Genomic DNA, 27,548 nt, shown 5'->3' with positions numbered 1-27,548 from the left:
GAGAGGAAGCCGAGTTTGAATTCTACTCTCTTCAAGATCTGACTGAAGCTGCATTAACATATTGTAAGAAGCAGGTAATGTCTGAATCATCATAACACAAAAACGGAGAATCAACAGACCCACTGTTCATAAAGAGATCATTACTGTACAGAAAGAAATATATAGAAGATATAAGTATATAATAACCTATATGTATATATCTATATATATCTTTAAGCTAGAAAATAATGTTTTAAAAAAGCTTTAAAAATAAGAATATTTTTTTAATGGTTCTTTTATTACTGACTCATATATCAGACTGAAATATAAGTAAAGAAGTAATTTTACAAACTGTAAACTATAGCCTGATGTATGCACTGGTACTTCTCTGCAAGGTTTAGCCAGTTAAGAGGTCCAGATCTGTGACAAATGAACCATTGTGTAGATCTGGCTGAGATCAACTCTATATGGCTGACTGAACGAGCAGTAGGACATAAACTAAAGCAAGAGGGCAAGCTGCAGTAAATCTCCCAGCCTTTTACTGCCTAACTGTGTTTAAACTCCAGTTCAGGTCAGGGTGGCAGCCTTCACAGCGGTATTAGTTTACCAGGCCTAAGAGCTCTATTCTGGTCCTGAGAGTTAACACCATCCTGAAGGCAAAGCGATTAAGTGTCGTATATTAATTTTACGTCTCATTCGCTAATCTCTCAGAGCGGCTGCACAGCAGCACCTGGGCTTGGCTGATAAGCCTGCCGTGTGTATGCTCCACACACTCTCACTGCTCAAGGTGTCTTCAATTTCCCTACATTTCAAGCCAATCAAACTGCCAATTTAAGTACATTATCCTGATTGACCTCAGTATGATACGAGCTGCAAATCTTAATAAAGTTGTCCTAGGAGTCTTTAACAGACAGTCCATAATCTATCTGCTTCTTTTCCAGGACAATCTGCAAATGCGCCACAGGCCTTAGCTGTTGCCTCATTATATGAACATTAATCTTTCCCATCGGCTAGTAAGCAAGTTAGCGAGCCGTTTCATGTTGCAGACTAAGAGATACTGCACTCAGTCTTGTAGAAAATAAAAGATACTGACATAAATTAGAGATAGATCCAAATACATGCTTTATTTCTAATTACCAGCATACATTATAAACAAATCCCATACAGATACCTGTTTTTATAAAGAAAGCTCACGATGAAGATCATCATCATTGCTACTGGGGTCTCACAGGATGCAAAAAGAAAAAAAGGCAAAGTCAGATAGGAACCTTAAATGAAAAAAAAAAAAATCATAGCATTAACCTAAGGTTCTGTGCATAACATGTAAAGCATGAATTCATCTTTAATAAACAGGTCATGGTGGTACAGTAAATTAAGCTAACTATCTGGCTATATAATGAGAATGAGAACCATCCAAATTAAATTTCATTTGATTCACATAAAGGTACAAACGAAAAGAGTCTTTGACCATCTTAAGTTGAGATCATTTACGAATTAAGTGATGTAGCTGAGGTTGAGAAACTGACATGCTGAGGAGCTGCAATTTTTACCTGGGTTTTCCAGTTTTTCTTCTTCTTTTTTTTCTTTTGAAAAGGCCACATGGTCTTCAGATTTAAATCTGAATGCAGGTACATTTATCTGGATTGCTAAGCAGATAGAGATAGTAACATTGTATTAAACTTCTAAAATATATATTCAGCATGAGAAGGTAATCTTTCAAAATTCTTGTGAACTTCTATATTAACCAAATTGTTTACTGAGAAATAAAAGAAAAACTTTTCAGGATTTGGCTATTCATTGTAATGAATCTTTCAAGCTTTTTATTACTCAGAAACTTGGTGTATATAAGATAGTCTTAGATTAATAGTAATAAGGCTGGGGTGCTAGAGGCACTTGCATGAGCAGCTGGAGTGTGTGACCCAAACAGACAGAGTGTCAGGCCAAAGAGGGAATGTTGCAGGTGATGAGAGCTGAATGTAGTAATCAGAGTGTTTACGGATCGGGACGCGCCCCAGCATGGAGACGAGCCCTCGGTGTGGGTGGCCAGTGCGTAAAGCGCCCCATCTGTCACGTTCTGCCAACAGATGAATGTAAACAACACAGGTGTGCCCCGGGCAGTCAGGAACTCCAAACAACTGCAGATGCAGTTCTTATCACTGCACATCTGAATTCATGTAAATCATATTCATACTTTTGTAGACAGATGATGCTATGCAGACAAAGACAAAATAATCACTACATCACAAGTGATAATCTAGCACAAATTTTGCATGCAAGTAAAAGAAAACAACACACAAATGTTTTATAAACTATAGGCTGCCTATATAGCACAATGCCAACCTTTTATACTCTCATCCTCGTTCTGTTTAAGGGTTTTCTGAGGTTAAATCTTTGAAACAATACATCTGCATGCTGAAGTATTTAATACGTTGTCACTTCCCTTTAAGGCAATTAAATGTTCACTTCAGAGGATGCCAGCAGTTTTTTTTCACATTTTGACATAAAGTCTATTACAAAGACATTAGCAGAAATTCATTTTATTAAGATGTTTTGAGAAAAATCTTCTTATTTTTAGACTGCAGAACTAGAGAAGAAAGATGAGTAAATGTATTTATTTTTTATCCTTTTTTGGTTGATGGTCTCAGGCCAAGGTGGAATGTCATACTAGTATTACTCGACCTACTTTGGCAGACCCCAAACCTGGCACTAAGTACTTACAGTCACATCAGAGGCCTGGGGATGAGTGCTACTATCTGACCCAGACTACTGGTGAAGGTCAGTACATCCTGAAACACATCTGGTGACCAGATATAGCCACTGTTGTTTGTTTGTCAAGAGTCTGGTTCATCTGTTAATATTTTAAGCAAATGCACATGCACTGTTGTATAAAGCACACAAGTCAGAAATAATATTTGAGGAACAACAGCTGAAGTTCCTTTATACAATTATTATTTTTAGAAGCTGGAAAATAATTGAGAAATAATAAATGCAGTGATTCCCCTTATGACGTCCACTTTTTTTAAATTATGTATGTTTTTGACTGTTTGAACAAAGAACTGACAGTAGAGACGCCTTGCAAAAATGTGAAATATATATATTTACCCAAGAAAAGACAAACCATATCAATAATCAAGGGGAAAAAAAAATTGTGGACCATCAACTTTAATTTATTGTACCATAAATGGAATCTTTTTTGGAATCTCTTGAGTATCAAACACAGTAAAGTACTACAGGCTGTGCAATTATAATAATTATTTTTTTCTGGGCCCATATAATACCATTCTGTCATTGATTATTTGCTAAAACTAGGCAATCTGATGTGTTTTTTTCCTTCCTAAGTTTCCAATAAATGAAATGTATTGTTTTCCAGAAAATGAGAAGGATCGTGCTTTCTTCAGACATCAAAGTACATGTGTATACCCCAAAACAGAGCAGGTGCGATATCAGCCCCGCTTCCTCTGCATGCCCCGGCCTAATAGACCTCCGCCTGGTCCTCTCCCACTTATAACACCAAATCCAGCACCCAAACATGGTGGAGATAGGCCTCATGTGGCAGCAGGTATATGTTTACTAATTGCTGTACCTAAGTAACTGGTGTTGCTACAGTCACATAAAGCTTGACTGGTTTCAAGAGCAGTCTCTGTTTAGATAAACCTAATTCACAGAAGTGCTTTGCAATCTTGCTAAAGAGCAATTTGGTCTTCTGGTTTAAGTCATAATTTTACTGCATCCCATTCCAAAGGAAGCTAATTACATATTTAAAATATGAAGGTCTATAAATGCCTTTAATTCATGGCTGAAAGTAATGGCCACATTGCAAGATTTCCGGCCTGTTCCTTGCCATTTTCACAATATTACAACATAAAGTAGTGAACAACTTCTTAGTAATATACAGCACTGTACATAATAAAAACGAATGCTTATTGCAGTGAAAGGTCAATGATTAAGTCTGGGGGTTACTAATAAGAACGCTGAGAATTCAATTCCTAGCACTAGTAGGCTGCCACTATTGGGCCATTGTGCATGACCTCTAACCATCTGCTCTCTTATGCTGTTTCATTGCTGATCCTAGTTCCCTATAAACTAGGATATCCAAACAAAATAATTAGAACTAAGAGAATAATTATTTAATAATTCACAGCTTAATTGTTAGTCATGCTCCCATAAGAGCCACTCAATTTGTATTTAATTACAGGCGAGCCGGCAACGTCTAAGCCAACAGGAGCAGAGGAGCGCTCTATAACCAAAGGCAGAAAAAAGAGTTTTACAACAGAGATAGTGACACCCAGAGCTCAGAGGAACCCAATGCCTGAATCTGATGCTTTGGAGGAAAAGATAGAACTGCCTGAGGATCACAATGATTACATGGTAAGGCACAGTCTTTAACCGATGCTGCATGCATTTTATTTCTTTTCATCCTACTGAGATTAAATTAATACACAAGATCAATGTGGCATTTGGCTTAAACTGGTTTAAGGCCATGTATTAAACAGTAAAGGGCTTATTTCTTCTTGTACTCTCCATCAAAGTACAGATCAATAGATCATTAAACATGTTCATTTGCATATCACTAAAATACATTTTAAGCAAATGGATTTGGCTTGGAATAATTTGTTTGTTGTTTTATGGTGATAACAATAAATCCATTTTGTCAGGCCTTCATGTATCAGTTTATTAAAATACAATTATTTCTCAGACTTGTGGGAGAAACCAGAAATTAGTATAATAAGAAAACCACATATCAAAGTTTGGAGCAGTGTGTGAAGCTATGGATTTATATGGAGAACAATGATCGACGAAAAACAAGTAATTTTAAGACTGCAGGTTAATAACCTATTTTCAGCAAACAACAGATTATAGGAAAACAATATTTTAGCATGAATCATTGAATCATCTAAGGAGATGATTATAAGGGGTATGAACTTAAGGAAATATGAACATATCTGATTGAAAATATCCCAAAATATAAATAAACATTTTTGTTGTGGTGACCTAACTAAAATGGTACCCACTGTGTAAATGTCTACCTTTCCCTCCTAACATTTTAATCTACTATAATCTGACATTCTTAAAACATGACCACAGTTTCCTGTGGTTTCTTTTTATATCATTAGTTTAGGAACCTGAAAATGTCGATTTATAACCAATCATCTGACCCTAAATGTCATTAGTTTCCACTCTCTTTGCCAGTGTCTCTCATACGATGCATCACACTGCTGGCAGACATTTGGCCTTTTAATGTGGAAATAAAAAAGACTAAACAGAATGAACAGAATGAACAGAATGAAAAGAAACTGCATTTATGGCATCTATTTGAGGTTGATTATTTGAAACTTTTCAAACAGTTAAGTTTTTCTTTGGACACAATTTGACCATTACTTCTAAGAACTTAACCTTTTCCTCAATAGCTTTTATCCCCTTTATTTTGACACAAACTCACCAGGTTGCAGAGCATTCGACTGGCTACCCAAAGGACTTAAACAGTCAATGGACACAGAGTGCAATAGAGACAGGTGGTGAGGAAGGTGGACACGCTCCAAGACCATCTTATATGAACCTCTCTTTGGGTCGCAGTCACGTTTCAAAAGTCTCCAGTGACAGAAGACAAACAGAGGGGGGCTGGCATCCAAGTCCTGGTGAGCACCATCTACCCTGACAAAACAGACCACAATAGACAAACAATTGAACACTTTTTTTCAATAAACTCTGTTAGATTATTTATGCCATTTAAAGGTTTCAATGAAAAAACTATATTTCATTTCCACATATCCACCTACCACAGTCACATGGTCAGTATAAAACTTAAAATATAATGCTGTATTTCTGCTTTAGTGAAACAGGATGACCTTCATTTACCCCCCATTAAACAACTGCTTCATGTGGACGTAGACAGCAAGGAACATGGGGTAAGTCTCTCTCGCTAGTGAACAAACGTTTGTTTGTTATATATTCTGTGTCTTAGAATAGGCTCAAAACGAGAACTACAGACTTCTAAAAGGACAATGCAGATAAAAATCTGAGGTACTTGAATGTGTATGCACTGAAGTCAAAATAATTGTTGAAACAAAAATTGCAAATGCATTTTTGAGCTCAAATAAGTCTTTGTTATATTTACTTTAGGTTTCTTTAAAGTATTAGTAGATCAAATGATGCAAACCCTTAAGTTAGTTATGACTTTTATAATAAACAATTGTTTAAAATGAAGTAAATAAACCATACGTGTGTTTTTGGACATAACAATAATTAGGTGCTATTGATTAAATACAAGCCGTGAAAGAACTGAAACTATAAAGTACACTATATATTTTTGTACTTGATGACAAATTAAAAGAAAATTTAAGGAAAAAATGTTATTAAGAAATTAGCAGAACACTTTCAATGATTCTAATGATCACTTATGCAAGACTCTGGAACCATAATGAAGGGAGGAACAAAATACTACCAAAACATATTTCTAGAATTGGTGTTTTGATACAGTGGTCCTTACAAATTTAATCTGTTCCGGAGGCGAGTTCTTAAGGCGTAGTTTCTTATTGCGAAACACAATAGGAAATAATATTACAAGTTTCCAACACTATCATCATTCAAAACATTTAAAAAAGACCTGTAAATGAAGTATGAAATAAATAGATACTGTATTAAACTTTACTTTACTTTACCTTAATTAATGATCCCTCTTGGTATCGGCTGCTTTAAAAAAGAAATTGAAAGTGGCTCTGTTTTGTTCTTGCTGAGCTCTTGCTTGTCATTCCTGGGAACCATGGTGCCATGTCTTTACTAAATCTTGCACAATATGCAAAAAAACAAAAAACAAAACATTATATATAAAATCAATGAGCTTGGCTTTCCACTGATACAAACTATTTTTGATCGGCTGCTAAAAAGAAAATACACACAAACCGGATGTATGCGCGACTGGCTCGGTTGTTTATATGCTGAGACAAATTTGCTGCCAAATTTTAGTTTCTAAGGTGAAAATGTGTGCCAGGGTAGACTGAAGCTTTTGGTAGCCCATGGTGGCCCAAAAACATCTTAAGAACTAGGATCTTTTACTTCAATTACCTTTAACCTGTGTGTTTATATACAGTAAGCTCATTTGCTTTTCTTTTAAATCAATGTATTTTATGCCTATTAAAGGGAACTTTACTTGATTATAATATGTCTTTAAGCTCAAAACTGGGAGCACGACTCAAGAAAACCACAAGGAACCAGTACCACAACTGCCAGATATATATCAGCCTGAGGTCAGAACCGAGGCGGCTGCTTCCAAACCTCCAGAGAGAACTGCACTTAAAAAAGTGCTTGTACTGCTTCCTTTCCCGTTGGAACAAGGTAAGACCCCGGGGCTGCATAAATAACTACTATCCATTCACAGTTAATACCTCTGGCAACTTCAGCACTGGAAGTTAATCCCTGAACTGGGATTGGGATCTTGGTGAACTGCATGATGTTCAGTATTCTCTGTTGGCACACACCTCACTTTAATTGCAGTAAATCCAAAATCATTTGTGATTTGAAGCAGCTACAGAACTTGGACAGCTTCCCGTTCCCATCACTTATGTCTACACATTAACTTCTCAATTCTTTTGTTTGAGTGTCAAGACCTTGCATTTAGAGTTATTTTTTTCTCCTGCCTTTGTCTTGTCAGATGGTCTCTGTGGCCTTTCTGAGGAAAAGGAAGAAATTGAGGATGTCCTGTGTAGTGATGTGGAACAGAAAGTGGAGTCGATTAGAAAGGAAGAGAACAGGATTACTGAACATGGATACAGGCTAAAAGTAGTTCAACAGGATAACCTCACTGGTTTTGAACCGGAAGAGGACAAAGGTATTCAGATAACTCTAAGCAAATATCTCTGACTATATTCTCACTTCATATTCATTTGTCTAATATTATGTCTTAAGCTACAAGAGCTGGAGGAAGGAAAAGAAATGCTGCTTTAAATTCCCATTCTATTTGCACAGTTGGGATGGGTGTGTTTCAGCTATTTCGAACAAATGTTAAATATCTAAACATATTACAAAGGAATTGTATACTACTGATGAGTGATTTACAGTTTAGGTCAATTCACATCATCAAAGATCTTGTTTTCATGTGGTGTGATGAAAGTATCGCATACTGGTCAACCAAAACATAAAATGTAAGAATGCTTGGCCGTGAAAGAGTTTTAACCTTGCTATACAAGCATTTAAACAGCACAAAGCGCCACTCTTGGCGTTGTTCTAAAAAAAAAAAAAAAAAAGAAAATCTTCTGAAGTGCTTTCAGATATTTCAACCATAAAATCACACAGGGAAGAACCTCTTGAGGAAAGAATGAGGGGAAATGTTTTTACTGGCTGGTTATGTCCTAAAACTTGCCATTTCTAAGAAGGAATGCATTTCCAAATAAAAAGTGAAGCAAGGCTGTACACAGCAACATACCATTACATACAGACAGGGAGACTAATATCACGTCTTGTGTTGACAGCATCTCCTCTCCTTCTTAGTTCACATACAAGAGCTCCAAGTGGAATTAAAACAAGCTAAGCTTTACCAACCTGAAGTGGCTCCTTGAATAAATCTATACTGTAACAACAGCAGAAATATATACTGTATGCTCTGTCTCTGAGGAGGGATCACAGCCTGTCAGTGTATAGTTTAACCTGGACCTAGCTACAGTTACCAGGCATAAGATGTGGGAGATCTGAGCTGTGCTGACAGTGGGGTACACGAGAGATCTCTGGGGCTGATATTATAAATAACAGCAGACTAGCTGGAGTTCAGTCAACACCCGTGAAGTGCTGAGGCCAAACCACCAAAGCCAAAACACTGTGTAGAAATGAAGAGAGCACTAGAGTGGCATAGAGACCAACCTAAAAGGGGAAAGCAGATTTTTGAGTAAAACTGAGTCAGATCTCATCTTGTACTCGAGCAGAACAAGCTCACAGAAACTCGAGCGTCATTTTTTCGGATCCTCTAAAATGGAGGACAGATGTACTGTACGATGTAAAAGCACAGCACATCATCAAAATTAAATCATTTCAAAGGAAAAAAAAATTAAATATATTACATCATATCTTTCATTTCTGTTTTCCCATAAGAGGCATTTACGGGGAAAACATCTCAAGTGAAAGGAAAATTTACCTTTCAGTAAATCAGGGTTCTTAAACTATCAATGAGGCCCTGTATCTAAATTTAAAACTGCTCCAAGCTGAAAAAAAAGCTGTTATACCATAAAACAGTAGTGACTATAAAAGAATATATATATATTTTTAAATGGAAACAAAGTAGTCACTGAGGAATGAGAAACAAGTTGCTTCTCTTTTTGATGTCACATTCAAAACATGAAGTATTTCAAATAAATGGTGTGCCTTCCATGTCTTACCTTCCAGAAATCACATACTGTCTGAATGTGAAACTTCAGTAAGAGACCCGATGCTAAAACAAACCACTGTACACAGCACATTTTAGACCATCTTTTGCTTTGATTACAGCCGTGGCATTGTTTTGATATGCTTATGTAATGCCTATGTAATGTAATGATCTTGTATTGATGATGGGTGAGTCAAACCACTTCGTAAAGCTCTTTCCAGCACATCTCAAATATTTTCAATAAGATTCAAGGATTCAAGGAGCTTTATTGTCATACCAGCACACTTCCATGTTCTGGTACGAAATTAGGACCCAGGTCCCGTTTAAGCCACAGAGATAGCATAGTAATATAAATATGAGGGTATAAATATGTATATACATGAATATAAATAGGAGCAGTCAGAGATATATTATGCAGGAAATTAGACATAAACTATACATAGTGTATTGCACATTTTCAGAGGCTGTATTGCACACATTGTATATTCGACTTAGTGGTGGTAAATCCATGTGTAAAAATTATGTCCCATGCTCCCTGAACCACTCTTTCACAATTTGAGCCTGATGAATCATGTCATCGTCATCCTGAAATATGCCCGTTCCATCCAGGAAGAAAAATAAATTGATGAAAAAAACTTTTTTTTTTCAATATATTTAGTTCATCAGCTGACTTCATTTTTTGGGGGCAAATAACATTGCTAAACCTAGACCTGAAACTGAAGCAACTTCACATCATAACACTGCCCCCACCGGCTTGTACAGTAGGTACAGTAGTACTAGGTATAATGGGTGTATCACTTCATCTGCTTCTCTTCTTACCCTGATTTTTGTAAAATGTAACGAGTTTATCATCATAGCAATGCATATAAGTCAAGGATAATGTTTAAGGGGATATTAATTACATTCACTGTTCACGTCAAATTGTACTAAAACCTTCCTGAGAGCCTGTCATAATTAGGCAAATATGATTATGTCAAGTTAATTTTTTTTTTCACTTTTTTAAAAGGCACCTACTAAGCAAAATTTCTCTTTTTATTCATGTTTAGACAATGAGAAACAGGGTATCCAGTGTGTGACAAACACAAAACGTAAATATATATATATATATAAAGAAATAATAATATTCCCTTCTTTTTATTCTCTTCCATTTGTGTTGGCTGACATTTAAACAAACCAAACAGATTTCCCCCCTGTGACCTCATATAAGAAGATACCACTCCTCCGTTCATTGCTCAGCTCTGCAGTTCTCTGGATGGGGTGACTTAGCAGTAGTTCATTTACACAAACGGTAAAGCAGCATGTTCAATTATTAATTTTCCTGAATGATTTTTATATTTTGCAGAGCATCAGACTGCTGTGGGTCTACTGCCACCATTTATAGGTCGTAGAGGCCTCGGAAAACAATGCTCAATGGCACTCCACAGACAAGACCCGCGTGACCTGGCAGATCAGTCTGAGCCTCAGCCTGGCATCATCAGAGGCATTCTTCCTCTGGAACTGAGAGGTATCTCACAAGTGATCTATTAAAACCTAGAAATGAGATCTAGCCCAAAGTTGCTAATCACGCTGTAAGGCAGGGAGGTATATCATCTCAAAGGAATTTGGTTGCAACATACTGTATCATAGTCATCTAAGTTGGAAGTTGAATCGAGTTCATCTTAAAGGCAATCAGCCAAGAAATGAAACACAATTTGACATGCATGTTGAAATTGTAAATTTTTTCTTTAAAAGAATATCCTGAATTGATTGATTTATTTTATACCATAACAATTACCGTTATTCATATATTAATTAATATTGTGAGTTTTTTTATTTCAATTTATTATGTTACTTGAATGTGGAAACTTAGCAAAAAAAGTTACTTCCAGCTATCACTTACATCAGATATAATAAGTCTTTCCTTTACCAATTTCTTCTTTAATCTCTAAAAAAATGTTATGAAGAAACCAGAAAAAAACTAAAATATTTATTATGCAAAGATGTCATATTAAAGATTACATGTTTTAAAACATGTTTTTATCCAACTGTTATTAAGCTTAGATTATGTGTCACACCCACAATACCCTGTGAATGGACAGTTTCCATGGCAATAATCATGTGTTAAAAACAGTGCATTAATATAGCACTAATAATAAGCGGACATTTGAATTACAGACGGCATTACTTTCAGAGCTCCCGATGAAAAGAGAATTAATCAGCACATCAGACAATTAGTTAAGCAATTAATTATCAATGAGTCAGCAATACAAAAAGGGAAGTAATACAATCATTTCTGTGATATTATTTTTTATTCTCTTGCTCATCCACTGCATGTGTTTTCAGAGTGTCAGAAAGACGGAGTTCTGGGCACCTTAATAATGGATCCTGCTGGGGAAATCATATGTTTATCTTTTTGGGATGCCTTAACTGACACAAAGGACCACCCAGCCCTGAAGGATGCCACGAGAGAGCATGGTAATGAAGTGTTTTACCGGCTTTTACCTTCTGTCCACACACCACAAAAAGTCAGCACTGTGGTTTAAGATGCTCTGAAATAAAAGAGGAGCATAAGTTGAATATTATAATGTCACCTTTTATCCTATAATCTGTTTTAAAGATGGTTTATACAAATGTAATACAAGGGCCAGTCACAGTCATTTAGTGGAGCATTAGGTCAAGGACAGTGATGCTGTTCAGGAGGTCAACTAAATGAAGGGAAAAGGCAGACAGTGAGGGCAGGGAAGAAAGAAAAGGTGTAAAAATAAAATGTCTGTGTGAAAATGTCTTTATCTTTATCTCAGTTGTCAGGGTTATGACCTCTGAAGGTGTTTTGGAGGAGTCATGGACCATCTTGGAGCAACTAGCAGAGCAAGCTCCACAAACAGGTCAATATCTGTCCATCAAATACTTGATTATCCTACTTCCTACTATCCTATCCTAGTTTGGGAATCATTCAAATCCTAAAAAGCTCCTGTGACTGTGGGGAAAGGTTATGCATTATTGTGAACCTTGATTGACTGGATTCAAAGTCTGTAATTGTAGATGAGCTACTTTAGTTTTAAACACTAATAATCCTTTTCCTATTTGAATAGATTATTCATTTATTTGTATATGGGCCTGGAAGAAAATTAAGAGAACCCCGAACCTTTTTTATCAGTATCTTTACATGCATGTCAACAATTCCATTCCAGTGTCTGTTAAACTTCAACATTATATACTTATGAGAGTATACCTTAATATACTTTATGAGAAACTGATTAGTAGAACCAAATAATTTTTAATAAGAAAATATATATTTTTTAAAAACGCTGTTTATCATCCTGGATCATCACCCTCCTCTTACAATGTGACCAGCTGTATCGCAAAAACAGAGCGATTAATACCTCAAATAACTGGCCCCACCAAAATAGTTGAAAATAGAGGTATAAAATAAGGTAAAGAAAGGTTCAATCCTGGCTTTACTGGCACAGGCGTACAGTGAGCATCAGGTTGCTTCTATCCTTAAAATTTTAAAAGATGCCAATACACATAACTCATTCAAATGTCATTTAACAACCACGAATTACATCAAGTGACCTTCAATCACAATGCCAAACTGAAGCTAGGGTGAAGTGCATGGTGAAGACATTTACATTTAGCCATTTGCTCTTCTCCAGAACAACTTACAAATGTGCTTTAGTTTCAAGACGGTTCAAAAGAGGATCCTAGAAGCAAGGTTGAAGTCATACAAAGCCAGAAAAAGCCCTTAATCAATAGAAACCAAAGAAGAGCCAGGTTGAAGTTTTCACCACAGGAATTGGGCTGTAGAGAGCTGAAGTAAGGTCATCTTCTCAGATGAGTCCAATTTTCAGCTTTGGCCAACACCTGTCATCTTATGTTTAAACAGAGAATTGGAGAGACCTACAAGCCACAGTGTCTCACACCAACTGTGAGATGTGGGTGCTTTAACGGGGCTGGAATCAGGCGGATTTGTCTTGGTGAACGATGCAATAACCAAGCCGTGCACAAGGTTATCATAGAAGAATATTTGCTTTCTTCTGCTCTGACTGTGTTTCCCAACTCTAAGGATTGTCTCTGAGGACAGCCAGGTCAATCAAGGTGTGGATAGAGGAACACCAGATCAAGACCCTGTCATGTCGCACAATCTCCAGACCTGAACGCCATTGAAAACCTCTGGAATGTGATCAAGAGAAACGAAAATGAAAAGTCATAAGCCAGCAAAAACAAAGCTAAGCTGCTTGAATTTTTGCACCAAGAGTGGCATTAAGTTCACCAAGTTACTGGACTGCATCTTTTTTTTTTTTTAAAGGGCTGTCATTTACTTTAAAGAAATGCACTAAATAACATTTTCATTTGGCTTTTGGAAAAGAAAATTGTCAGTAGTTTACAATAAAAACAAAACTGTTTTTTTTACCAAAATACATACTGAGAAAAAGTAATACCTGAGAAACTGATCATATTACAGTAACCTCTTCCCCCCGGAGCTGTATATATTCACCAAAATAAATGATATCCAGTAAAATAAGGATGGTAGCCGATGTGCTTCAAGGCTAAGCTGTGTTCCTGGAAACATCAGCACACATCACACTGAGTAGTCGTTATTTTCCCCTGAGTTTTTGTGTTGTAAGGAATATTTGTGGGTGCCACTAAGTGCAAATCAGTTGTGCTTTAAAAAATGACAAAATACAGGTTAGTGACCTTTATCAACAAAACATACTTGCGTGTAAAAAAAAAATTAAAAAAAATAAATCACCATTATGGAAATTTGTATAAACCTTGCAGGAAGTTGGGTTTGAACTTTAGTTCAGTTTTACCTGCCATGCTATTCTCACACAACTTTATAGATTTATAAATGCTAGTATTACAATACACAAAGGAACAGTTTAAAAGGCATACTACACTCCTGTTAGAAGTATAAATGGACTGGACACTCAATTCATCTGTAACTTTAGATGCAACTTAACTGCAGATAGAAACCTTGCCTTTACCACAGTTATGTTCATCGTTAAATGTTTTATTTCTAATAGAGATTTCAACTTTTTAGCTCGATGTGAATACATTCCACTGGCACGTGAATGCACCCAAGTCTAAAACTAAAGAATACCATATACACATATATACAGTCCCCTCCCCCAAGTCATGAATGCTCCACATCTGGTAGTGTTTTGAAGCAGTGAGGTATCCCGGCCGGAGAAACGTGATCTCCTTCCAGGCCAGGCCTTAATCCCAGCCCTGGAGTCTGTGTGACTGACAGAGGCTGTGTTTTCTCAAGCCGACCTCTAGAGCTGCTCTGTTTCCTTTATCCTGTCACTGGTCAAAAACCGAACCCCCCCAACCGAACCTACCCTACCTCACCCACCCAACCCCCATCCCCCATCCCCTCTCAACTCCCGCTTCTCCCCCTTTCCTCACGAAAGCTGGGCCTCTAGAGAAAAAGACACTGTCTAAATAAAGATTCTTTAGGCAAATGCCCAAAACTGGCTACATGGGCTGGAGCAATGCAATCCAGCGGTGGGCTATATATAAAATCTCAAAAGCTTATGTGGATATGTAGTGTATGGGGAAATAGTTTTTACCAATTTAATTTGGCAAGGTTTAGACTTGTAATTTTTAATTGAATGACAATTAATAAAAAATCAAATACAAGATACACAAGATTATTTACATTCATATGGATCACTGCTGAAGACAGCTTTGGATATTAACTGGAAGTTTAAAGCCAATAAGTGTGTCCTTAAAATTACCAGAATATACTTTACACTTGGCTGTCATGACACTGACAACGTGCTAACAAGTTCATAACCAAAAATAGCCGGTGGTCCAAAGTCAACACATTGTGATCTGAGGCGTATCCCAGAGCTGTTGGCATGCATTACAGATATCTTCCTAGGAAAAAAACTGATGAACTGAAATGCTTTCAAAAGAATTTTAACTAGAAGAAAAGCTCACTGACTGAGTAGTTTGGTCTGCTTTCAGAGATAGTTGAGGTTAAAATAAGCATGGATTGCCCAAACTGCAAAGACGGATCAACAAGCTGGATGCAGGATGCTTGCTTAAAAGAAATAACAGAATTATTCATCACTGAAATAAACTATTCTGATGAGCACACTAGTTCATTTTGTAATCAATGCCTCTGAAAAAAATGTAGAGTCATATAACCATATCCAAAACATCTAGTGGCCTCTAGGGGGCAGTATTACTTCTTGACTTGTCCTTAAATCCATTAAGAAAACAATCAAATTAAAAGGTATGCTGTACTAGATTAAGAAAGATCCCAAGTTGATATAAATGACAAATGTGCTGTCAAATATGTAGCATTCATGTGTCATATGTGGTGCTCATAGGTTACATCAGAAATTAGTCTCAGACTGAAATCAAATACCTGGCCTCGATTTCAACACTACATACGTCTTCCTAATAGAGAACAGCATGTGATGAGAAGCATGTCATATGATACTGTGCTTTCACTGACAACACTTTTTAAAAATTATGACCCACATCATAATTCTTAACTGGTTAGAAATTTTAAAATCACCCTGCACCGTTAATAGCGACGGAAATAACATTTAAACAGCTGTACTTTTTTGGCTTGAGTCTGATAGGAGAAGAAAGGTGTGAAATAAAAGTGCCACTTCAGGTTAAAGTGATATGTGGTGGCCTACATTCCATGTTGCTCCAGCGCTTACCGAGGGGTCCAGTAAGGGTGGAAAGGTTTAGACAGAGAGAGAGAGAGAGAGAGAGAGAGAGAAATGTGAGATATGAAATGCACGATGGCAAGAAATGAAAAGTGTGCAAAAGAAGTGAATAGTGAGTAGTAAAAGTGAATAAGTGAATAAGTGAGAGAGTGGATGAAGTAAAGCAACTCAGCTAAAGAGATTCTCAAAAGAAAAAAGCATAAGTGATTGGAAGTCAGAGACAGAAAAGAGACTGAAATGAAGAAGAAATAGTCATATTTCTGTTGCCATTATGGGGGATTTGAGTCAGAGGAGATGAATAATAGGAACAGATGATTGGGTAAGAGTGTGGGATCAGAGTAGATGGAGCAGTGAGTGAAGCGTGGAGAGACACAGACATGGTACAGCCCGGCTCTCTGGGGTCAGTGCTGCACTCAACAGAGAAAAGCTGAACTTGTCCCCCTCCTTTCCCTTCTCTTTCAGTATATCTTCTTAACACACTCTTTTCCCCTTCTGTCTAACTTCAAAGCGGCCCTGGAACCCATTAAAACAGACAGACTCGTTGAAAAATAAACGGTGCCTCATCGGTGTGGTGGTGCAGGAGGGCTGGCCCCTCTGTGTCTGTGTGTGCAGGCTGTAAGGTGCAGTCTGCTGTGCTCTGCTGGGTCTGATCTACTGCCCACAGGCGTAAAGCAAATACCACCACTCTTTAGCCAAACACTGTTCATGCTCACCATGTCTCCCAGGGCTCAAGACAAAGAGTACATAAACATCTGACATTTTAAAGAGTGTCTGCCTGTGCATGTGTGTGTGTGAGTGAATGAACAAACACAGTAATAAAAAGAAAGAAAAAAATTGGTCTTAGGGTTACCCATGCCGTTTGTCAATTTCACTACTGAAGGTGCCACCTTTTGTCGTGATACATTTAATGGATGGACAGATGGTTCTATAAAGGCTGGTTTTAATGCAAAACTAAAGTTTTACAGTTTAAAAACAATTTAGCCATTGTTGTATAGTTGCTCTCTTCTCTAAGTTTAAAATACATGGCAGTGATGTGAAGTGTGTTAATCTTTGCACCCCCTCTAGTGGAATGAAGATATATTACTACATGGCTGACTTGCCCACAATGTGGTGGCACACATAATCCAGTAAACGTGTCTAATAAGCTTATGCTGCTGATTTCTAAGTCAATCTTGACTTACTTTAGTGAGTCTGTGTCCATCAGCGCTTCTGCAGGAATGTGCAGTGTTTGGGGCTTCTGTAAAGTGAAACCTCACCGGTCACACAGGTCAGATTTTGGGTTAGATATACTTTCAACAAAGCCATAGGGTTCTCGCTTTTCCCGTGCCAACTGGATACAGCATGTCATTGTTATATAAAAATATCCTTCTGTTTAATCCAAGGGCATAAGAATTATAACCTGCTTACTTCAAGCGGTAGGTCGGTGTTAAGTTACAGCTACTGTACAATGCTGTAAACAAACTACACAAAAAAGATTTTTCCTTTTCGTCAGATGGTGACAATAAATAAATTAGTGCTTTAAGTGGGTATGGAGCATTTAATGATTTAATATTTCTTTATATATAACCCAGTGCTATTTATCACATCTGTACCATGTGTGCATTTACTATTACAAAATCCAGTATGCACTAAATAACCTGTACATACAGCTATAGTGGTATAGCTCAACACGCAGTCTAATATCTTGTAGCTCACTAGATAACCTGTACATACAGCTATAGTGGTATAGCTCAACATGCAGTCTAATATCTTGTAGCTCACTAGATAACCTGTACATACAGCTATAGTGGTATAGCTCAACATGCAGTCTAATATCTTGATTAACTTTGATTACAGCAGTGGTGGCCAAGTCATATGTGAAAGTGATTCCTCATGCCCCCAGAAGCATTCTTTCACATTTTGAATCCTGGAATATTCCTGTGCCATCAGGGAAGAAAAAACTTCAATGGTTAGATAACCAGGTCATCGGTGGACTTCATTTTATTGCCACATAATGTAGCTGAGTCTAAACCTGACCAGCTGAAGCAACCCCAGATCATAACACTCCTTCCAGAGTGTTATATCTGTAAGAACGACTCGCACTTGAACTTCTAAGATTCTTTAAATCACAACAAAATCTCAACACACACTTTTAACCTTCCAGAGCACTTCGTTCAGCCCAACACCCCCCTCCCCCCCCCCCCCCGCTACATCATTTCATTCCTAACCCTTTTAAGAAACCGACGCTCTTTTTTATCCAACTAACATAACAAAACATATTACTTTATCGAACCATCAGATTAATAGTCTTACTAAACATGCAACACAGAGGCTTATACAGTGGCCAGTATGCATGAAGGGTCCATCGCTTCATGTGCTTCCCTTCTTATTCTGGTGTGTCCGTCACTCTGGAATTGGGTCAGTCTGAACCCTTTTCCCAATTTGTCTTACTAACAAGTGGTTTTCTTATGGCCGAACAGCTGTCCAGATGCTGGGACTTTTTGTCACATTGTGTATGTGGAAATGCTCTTAATTTCACTAATAATTCTATCTGTAATTTATGCTTCACTAAGTGTTTAAGTGATCTCCAATCCAATCATAAGCATTAATTTTTCCAAACACATCCCTTCTTGACAGTTCAGTAAAGCCTCTGGGCTTTAATAATATATTGGATGGGTCTTAACCCAATTCTAGTCATTTAAATAGTGTTGTTGTTTTTTCTAGATGCAGGTCAATAACTTGGAAATGGAGATTTTATAGATTAAAACTATAATTTTTAAAATATAAATTCATAGTGTATTTTAATTTAGTAATTTAGTTGGAATTCGCTTCCAGTTCTTTAGGCACTATAAACATGTTCTCAGTAATCTTTTAAGTCTTTGTTTGATTCTCTTGTCAGTAGTATTCACACATACATTATAGAGGCAGTATGTGAAGTTTAGGGGGGAAAAACATTTTTTTTTATTTACAGTTTTTATTTCATTTTTTTCTTTGGAAGCAGCCATGTCTCCCAATAAAGGTCAAACACTCATGCATCTGTTTTCCTCGTACAGGAGGACTGGATGACAGAGAAGTGGAGCGAGGTCACAAAAAACAACAAACCAGCTCTAAGCAAGAGGTACGAGCCTGAACTAAAAGCCCTGCTGCACCTGCACAGCACAGCACATCCTATAGTGTACAGTATGACCATAAAGTTAAGTGACCTCAGCAGCACAGAGAAATAAACACTGATGAAATATGGTCTCGAAATGAACCAAGGATCATGTCTTAACAGAATCCAGTGTACTGTTGCCAAGCAGAGCTTATGATCCATGGATCTTCATGTAGCTGAATGAAAAGAAACAGACCTGCCAGCTAAACTAAGATATGGGTTAAATGGTTTAATGGTGCTGTGGAGACTGACAATGGAGAGATGATTAGCCATCATACTTGATGCACGTGTTTCTGGTTTTGAAGGACTTATCTCGATTGGATGATCATACCACAGAGGAGGAGATGGCAGAATGTTCTGGCACAGAAAGAATAGAAGGAAGGAGGCGGATTAAAAGGAAGGGCCAGGTGAGGCCTTTTTTATCTTCAAATTTTGTAATGTAAAAAGGTTTATAGCATGGTGTTTTATTATTTTTTTTATTTCTATTATACCAGCGTTGTAATATAACTAAAAATAAGTGTGTTCAGTGTTCTGAAAAATCTAAATGCCCTACAATGTGTGCATGCACATTGCACTTCTATTAATTCATGCTTTATGTACACTATATCGGCAACGATTTGTGGAAACCTGAACATCACACCACTTCGTAGGTCTTGCTGACATGTTGCCACAAAGTTGTAACGAAAAACTTTTATGATGCAGTATTATAAATCACTAGAACTAAGGGGCCCAAAATGGTTTCATCATGACAATGCATAAAGAGTCTGATCTCAGTCCAACTGAACTGGAATGCCGACTACACCCCTTCACCCGAACTCACTAATGCTCTTGTGGCTCAAGGAACAAATTCGTACAGCCACACTCCAAATTTTAATGCAACACCAATAACAGATACGAGATGTTCAAAAAGTACAAATGAATGTAATCATAAGGTGGTGTGATGGCTCCCAAAAATATGCTACCCATAGCTTCATGGGGAAAATGCTACCTGTAGTTTTCTTGCTGGTGGCATTTTCTGATAAGGCCCCGGTAATAAAGCAGACAAAATAACACAAATATGTGGTGTTTTTTCCCCTAAAGACCTATGATCTGACAGTATGATAAGGTAGGACAAGTTGTCACATACACTGGTATGTGAAGTAATGGTTTCCTCCAACTGTCATTATACAGTCAAGTCAGACAAGCAGCTTCAGTTCAGTTGATTTAGGCCATTCACCGTCTTCTCACCATCATCAAATCCGTCTTTATTTCTACAAGATATAAACCTAGATAGCAAGCTGTGCTAATTAGTTAGGCGATAATAGATATTTCTAGTGTGAATCTCAAGTGAACTGTTCAGAAATGTAAAAACACCAAAACGTTTACACCTCATTTCACCTGAATATATTTATCAGACCATGCTACTCATTCTGGTCTAGCACAATTGTAGCCAATCTAATCTCTTGATTTTTTTTCCCAGGCTTGTATACCTGAGCAAAGAAAAGAAAAGACAAACAACTGTACAGAAAGTCAGCCCTACAGCAGAGGTACAGTAACAACCGCACCTGGCAAACACAACAGATGCATTGCTCTGGATTCCTGTGGTTTCCTGGTGGTCTTAGTCTTATATCAAGTTAAAGATCAGAATTTACTATACAAGTAATGGCTAAGGCACCAGCTAAACATGAGAAACAGCACAAACACAACTCAGTCTAGCATAAGAGGTTGTTGCATGACTGACCCAGTGGTTCAATCCTCATCTTGCTTTAACTGCCACAGTGGAGTTTCACTCTCCAAGCCCATGCTGTTTTGTCTTTTTATGTTTTCATCGTAAATCCTAGTAAACATGCTATCAGCTTAAAAATGCCCCAAGATGTGCATGAGTGTGTGTATGCGCACATGGTGTCCTGGTAAAGGAGAGGCATCCCACCCAGGAAGTTTTCCTGTCTCACAGGATTTCCCCAGGATAGGCTGCAGATCCGCTACAAACATGAATGAAAATAAATTAATCTATATAAATAAAAGAAAAGTTGTGTCAGAAACTCTCTCTTTCAATTATGTCTTTATGTTTCATACATTAAAGGACCTGAAACCAAGCTGTATGTCTGTATTGTCACAGCATCAGGCAAAACTGGCTAGACAGAATTGAACTTATATTATAACTTAGAGCCGTACTTATATATTTGCCTGAAGGTAAACCTGTGCCATAAATGAAATCATACATTAAATATTTAGTATAAGTGAAGTTATGAGCAGTTATGTGCCAGATTGCTACCCGCAAGTTTTGACAGAGTACTGCGCATGACTTAAACTGTGGGTGCATTTTAAATCACTAGATAGAAGAAACTTTTGCAGTACTTACATATCTGGCTGAACTTTAACCTGCACCATAAGTGAAATCAACATGGTAAATAAAAGCATCAGTTATGTGCCGGAACTAAACACATACACTTGTGATTCACCTCTGATTACCAAACAGGGAGTGCATTTGGCAGACAATGGAAAAAAGTAAGACTTTTTTCAAAATTTTATTTTATTTGTATTAATAAGCTAAGCAGACAGTTCCGCTGTGCAGAAAGGCAGGGAGACGTACAATACATGAGCTTCAACCTAAAATAATATCACTGATTACATTAAAGCTGTGATCAGCTTATTCTTAGCTTTAACCTTTTAATTATTTCTATATACTCTCTTTTTGACCTTTTTTTTTTGTTAATATAAGATAGGCTACATGAGAAGATACATACCTGTCAAGTCAGTGTCTGGATTTCACACTCCACTTGTAGCCTATATCTAGAGCCAATGAACACTGCCTACATTGAGTGCTTTCACGTTTTTTTTTGTTTTTTTTCAGTCCTGGCTCAGTTCTTACTGGAACAAAGAGTTATTTAGTGTAAAGCTTGGCAACTTTAAGACTTAATTGACCTGATGACACTTTTAGACTCTTTGGCTCTACAGTCTATTTTCCTGTCTGCTTAAAATTAATTGGAGGAAAGACAAAGAGTGGAACAGAAAACTGACAGACTTACTGGATGAATGTAAAAAGAAAAAAAGGTTAGCTGGACTCATGGTAGATAGTTTTAAATCAGTCTGTTACGCATCTGAGCTGTAAATCCTTCGAAACAATTCACCATCATACCCTTCAAATGTTAATTTGTGGACTTGTTATGTAATATGCTCATTTCCTCCTAGAGTACTTTATCAGTAAATCTAAACGTCTCTCCAAACTGTAGTACCTTATCTTGGGTTCAGTTGAGACATTTACTACACATGGACCATGGTTTCCAGCATACTCACATGACATAAAGATTTGTGGGCTTTCTCCTCAGGGGAAGATATCATTCAACAGACAGGAAGAAGGACACAGAGGCCACAGCCTAAGGCAAGAGAGAGACCTGGGTCATCACCTCGACCAGGGTCTGCTAGCACCACTCAAGAAACAGCTCTTTCCACCTCCAGTGCTGCCGATGAATATATTGATAAAACAATTCCCCGAAGTCAGACAGAGTCATTAAAAGAAAATGTGTAAGTAATACATTTGCTCATTTTAGTCCAAGACTCACTGTGTCTACACGAGTTTCCTATAGATTCCATGGTTTTGTTCTACAAAACATCCTAATAGGTGGACAGGCTGTTCTAAACTTCCTCATGGTAATAATAACTATTTCCCATGTATCTCTTTTTAACATCATACATTTTTGTAATTTACCTTTACTCTTTGCATTCGAACAACGCTATATCGAAAAATGTTTTTATGATCTGCTTTTCATTTGATTGGTGTCACTGGCATAGGTACTGTAGATCCTTAGGATAGTTTTTCCTATCAAAAATATTCAGAGAAAAGACTATTTTGAAAGCTAACACCCTTTAGACATTCAAAAATAGCTTTTACTTTTTCTACTTTTTTGTCTTTAAATGTTCTGCTTCATAGCATTACATTAACGAACAATTCCTTTCTTTTGGGTGTACCCATTGGAGGTCAAGACTTAAAGCCAAAGGTCAGGGTTAAGGTCAAGCAATGTTGCATTGTGGAGTTTGGAGTCATTAATATTCCGTCTAATTACTGTTTGCATTTCACCGTCACCCATTTCACGTCAGCATCCGCCTTTGTTCCCATGACTCTTTGACTGCGTGTTAAGTTTCAGCCGCGGCCTCCTGGTCTTCTGTGAGAAAGCAGGGATTGGAGTACCTCTCTCCATCTGCCTCCCTCACTTTCTTAGTGCTTAATTTTTAGTTCCCAACGCCCCAATGATACTTCATCACTGTCAATTAGATGACGACAGCTAAATGTTTTATGCTTTTCCTCCTTATTTTAGCAGCCAGTCCAGAAAAGCAGGTAAATTAGACAAAGCAAACGACCCCCACATAAGGAATGAAAAGAGGCAAGTCAGCGATGTTAATTATGCAGGGGAGAAGACAGTAGAACCAAATGTGGACAATGTGGACACAGAGTCACAACACACCAGTTTTAGTGAAGAAACAGTTTCTGGTCCAATACAAGTGAGTCCTACTTTAGAGATTACTGTAGCAAGAGTGAATAGTAATGCATCCCACTCATTCTTAACTTTTGGTGTCTTACATTCTGTCTGCAGAAGAAGAATAAAAAGGCAGGTGGTGACAAAGCAAAGTCCACCAAGTCGCAAAATGCAGCAGAAAAAATAAAAAAGAAGTCCAAAGGTCAAGCAGTATTTGTTGTAGGTAAGTTTTGCTATGACTCATGAGCGCTGATTCTAATTTCCTATATGTAGAGCAATATGCAAATGTTATATCTTGTCCAATCTGTCTCAGGCAAACCGAGGCAGTCGCAGGAAGTACTGCAAACTGAAAAGAGTAAATATGGTTCCAGGAGACAGGACAAGACAATATCCAACACACTGGCGAATGAGTCAGAGGACAAATCGGAAAACGATTTTTCCTGTGATTCTTCTGAATACACTGTGGATGAAATGAAAAGCAGCCAGGCCTCGACTGCCCCAAAGACCCACGATGCTGGAGACAGCCCAGGCATTGATCAGGATTACACCCATATCAGGAAGGGTGCAGCAGGGCACAGCCAGGAGACTGATCTGATTGCTGTCTCCAGAGACGAGGGTGGTGCTGGAGACGTCGATCGAATCTCAGAATTCCAAGAACATGATGTATCTGCAGCTTCTTCCAGATCACACAGCTCTGCCAAGTCATCCTGTTCAAGCACCTGGAGTATTCAGAGAACCAGTGTATCATCAGACACGGGGATGTTCACCCCAATACAACTTCCGCATCGCTTCCCACGCTTGGGTGCCCCAACACACCATCCCGCATCCAACCCTGCCAAGTCTGATTCAGCTGCTGATGTGGGTCTTATATAAGTATGGTTGTATAATGCTTAAAAAAAAACTGATGGGTTGAGATTTTCACAATGAATCATGGTCAATTTCTTTAAAACACAACTGGACAGTTATTCAAAAATACACAGATTTTTTAAAACATTTAGAACACCTTCTAGCTATAATTAATTTTAAAAAATAATGTTATCAAGATAAAACAATAGACACTTTTAATTAAAATTAACTCTCAAACTTAAACATGACATAGATTACCTATTTGTGAATGCTTACAGAATCACTTTTTTTTGAATGAAAAACAGGTGCATGATATTTTACCCATTTTTATTGTTGCCATGATAACCGGCATAAGATTTTTTTCTACATTTGCGGTGGAATTTTTGAGTCAGTCCAGCAAATGTTTGTTTAAAAAAAAAATAAGAGCCACCCGATTTTTTTCTAAAGTTCTAAAGTGTTTGGCTTCTCAATTTTAGTAATGATCACAATGTTTTTTATTTATTAAAAAAAAGTTTTAAACTTTTTTCTTCAGTTTAGAGGTGCATTTATAGGTATATATTTAGTGTTGTGAAACATCCGTGCAACAGGTTTGTTTCTGTAATTATTTGTAACGGCTATAAAAAGCCCTTTCCTCACCAGCTTTCTTTTTTCCCCACTCTAAGTTAATAAAACAAAAATGGAGCTTGTCATGTTACCAAGAAACAGCTAAACACAGCCCTCAGCCCTGAAGAATTTCCTGTGGTGGGAAAATTTAAGGAAATTGTCTTTCCTTAAATCTTTGAAAATCTGCTGACATCCTGGACTCCTTTCACAAATGTTAAATAAAAAATCTTCACGGTACCAAGGATCGGTCATGTTGTAAATGACAGCACCGTGATGACACAGGACTTCTACTTCTACAGGAGCTGCTGTTATGAAAACCTCCTGACCAATCACAGTTGAGAATGTGGTATAATCATGATTGAATATGATCATTAGTGGAAATGTATGGCTCTGATGATTTACATCTCCTTAGGCTAAGGGCAGTGAAGAAGCCATCAACTTGAGGAAAAGCAGAGTTGCGGCAGCTCGGGCCGCCAAGGCTGAACATCGCCGACTGGAGGTGGAGAGGAAGAGGAAGCAGAAAGAAGAGGAGAAAGAGCACGAGAGGAAGAGACAGGAGGATAAGGAGCTGACAGAAGAGAGAATGCGGTTGGAGCTGGAGGAGGAGCAGAAACAGAGGGCACAGCAGGCCAGGTTTACCTCTTATACACACTCCATTATAGTTTCATATCAAAAGCATTTCAGAAATCAGCAATAATGCATAATAAATACCAATGATTCTTCTTTCATGGTGCATTTTCCAGGTTGAGGAAGCATAAAGAAGAAGAAGAGAGACAGAGACAGGCTGAGAGAGAGATGGAAGGACAGAGGAGTGAGCAGGCTGAGAAGGAGAGGGAGAGGAGGAAGCAAGAAGAAACAATGAACAAGAAGAGATATCTAGAGCGACTTCAAAAAGAGAGGCATGAAGAGGAGATGAGAAGAGCAGGTACACTTTTATGTGCTTACTGGTGGTTATAAAGATTAGCGATTTTAGAGAGAGAGAGAGAGAGCACGATACCACCCCTCAAAAACAATGAACATATTGCACAAAATACCAGGTTACATTTAAATGCAAAGTTTGCAAACAGACAATTTTACTTCATAGAAACAAGGCAGGTTAAGTTTGCTGGTGCCACCTTTACTTTTTACAAATATCAAAAATATTCATGCAGGTCCGATTCCCACTTCGGGTCTGTGCATGTGACTGCATGTTCTCCCCATGCTTGGTGGGTTTCCTTGAGGTACTCCAGTGTCCTCTCACAGTCCAAAAACATGCAGATTTGGCTAACTGGGACTCCTAAATTGCCTGTAGTATGTGTGTGTGCCCTGCGATGGATTGGTACCCCTGTTCAGGGTGTACTGCAACCCTGTATACAGGATAAAGTGGTAGAAAAAAAATGAGTGTTTTTTTGTAATTCGTAAATAAAAATAAGGGGTGTAAACTTTCACACATTGTTTATATAAGATTATTATGATGATAAGTACAAGTGTGTGTGGTGTGTAGCTGAGTTAAAGCGTCAACAAGAGGAGGAAGAGGCCCGTAGGGAGGAGGAGTACAGGAGATTGCAGGAGATGGACGAGAGCGAAAGACTGGAGTACTTACGCAGGCAACGAGAGGAAGAAGAGGAGAGGAGGAAGGCTGCAGAGGAGAGAAGACGAGCAGAAGAGGAAGCAGCCATGTGGGATGAAGAGTTCAATAGGTACTTAAATGAAAGGAAAAACATACTGTGCTGACAATTACAAGTGAGGCCTGATTAAATACCTTGCACTATTTTGATTCTCAGGCAGAGGGCAGCACTGGAACAAACTCTCCAGTTCCAAAGAGAACTTTTTGTAGAGACAGAGGGTCTGAAACAGAAGCAGAGCATCTCTCGGCCCTGGGTCTTTTCCTACTTCAGTCGGCTCGGCTTAGAAAACTGTAATACGTCCAAGGAGTGAAATAAAGCGTATCATGTCTATCTAATTTGCTGAAACTTAAAATACATTCCTATTGTATCACTTGTACTTGAAGTAAGAAATGTTCCACATCACCAGCTTGACCCTCCAGCTATGTCCATGTTACAACCAAAAAAACAGATACCGTCTTTATTGAGTTCGATATCAACTGTAATTTTTAAGAAATGTAATAATTTTTTTAAACTTTATAATTTTACTTTAATTTTGAGTGTTTTAAATGTCATTAGCCACCAGTGTTACCAGATCAAATAATCTGGGTAAGTTAGTTTATCTGGTGCCTCTCTTTGGGCCCTTAAGTATTAATGTTCTTTGCAATGATGAGTAGGTAAATATTATTAAAGGCTTTCCCTAGAACTTTTGGTTTTCAGGGCACCCAGGGTTACATAAAGCCTACCCAGGGGGTCAGTGATGTTATTGTTTAGCTACAGTGGGGGTTATCATAAAACACAATTAATAAAAATATAAATAATATTCACTGGAAATAAAAATGTATATCTCTGGCTTCTATAATTTATCAAATTATTATGGTATGCGTCTAAAAGAACATGCCTATTTTTGTGATTTATTGATGGAAATAA

The 27,548-nt window shown here is 37.7% G+C and overlaps 1 protein-coding gene across 1 annotated transcript; it reads left to right on the top strand.

Annotated features, from left to right (window-relative positions):
- Positions 1–10: 10 nt before the first annotated feature.
- Positions 11–27,460, top strand: LOC128524351 (titin homolog). Its single transcript, XM_053496886.1, has 22 exons — positions 11–74; positions 2,625–2,754; positions 3,350–3,538; positions 4,175–4,347; positions 5,423–5,615; positions 5,812–5,885; positions 7,149–7,311; positions 7,628–7,804; positions 10,671–10,832; positions 11,651–11,782; positions 12,109–12,192; positions 19,035–19,099; positions 19,438–19,539; positions 20,592–20,658; positions 22,441–22,636; positions 23,428–23,611; positions 23,704–23,809; positions 23,900–24,444; positions 25,448–25,668; positions 25,779–25,960; positions 26,519–26,714; positions 26,799–27,460. Exons 3-22 carry the CDS (start codon positions 3,442–3,444, stop codon positions 26,950–26,952), a joined length of 3,273 nt encoding a protein of 1,090 aa, XP_053352861.1. The 5' UTR covers positions 11–74; positions 2,625–2,754; positions 3,350–3,441; the 3' UTR covers positions 26,953–27,460.
- The last annotated feature ends 88 nt before the right edge of the window (positions 27,461–27,548 follow it).

Source organism: Clarias gariepinus, chromosome 5, assembly GCF_024256425.1.
Source record: "Clarias gariepinus isolate MV-2021 ecotype Netherlands chromosome 5, CGAR_prim_01v2, whole genome shotgun sequence".
In the NCBI taxonomy this organism is placed as follows: domain Eukaryota; kingdom Metazoa; phylum Chordata; class Actinopteri; order Siluriformes; family Clariidae; genus Clarias; species Clarias gariepinus.
The sequence above is the reverse complement of the archived record's forward strand: the minus strand, read 5'-3'. Positions and strand labels throughout refer to the sequence as shown.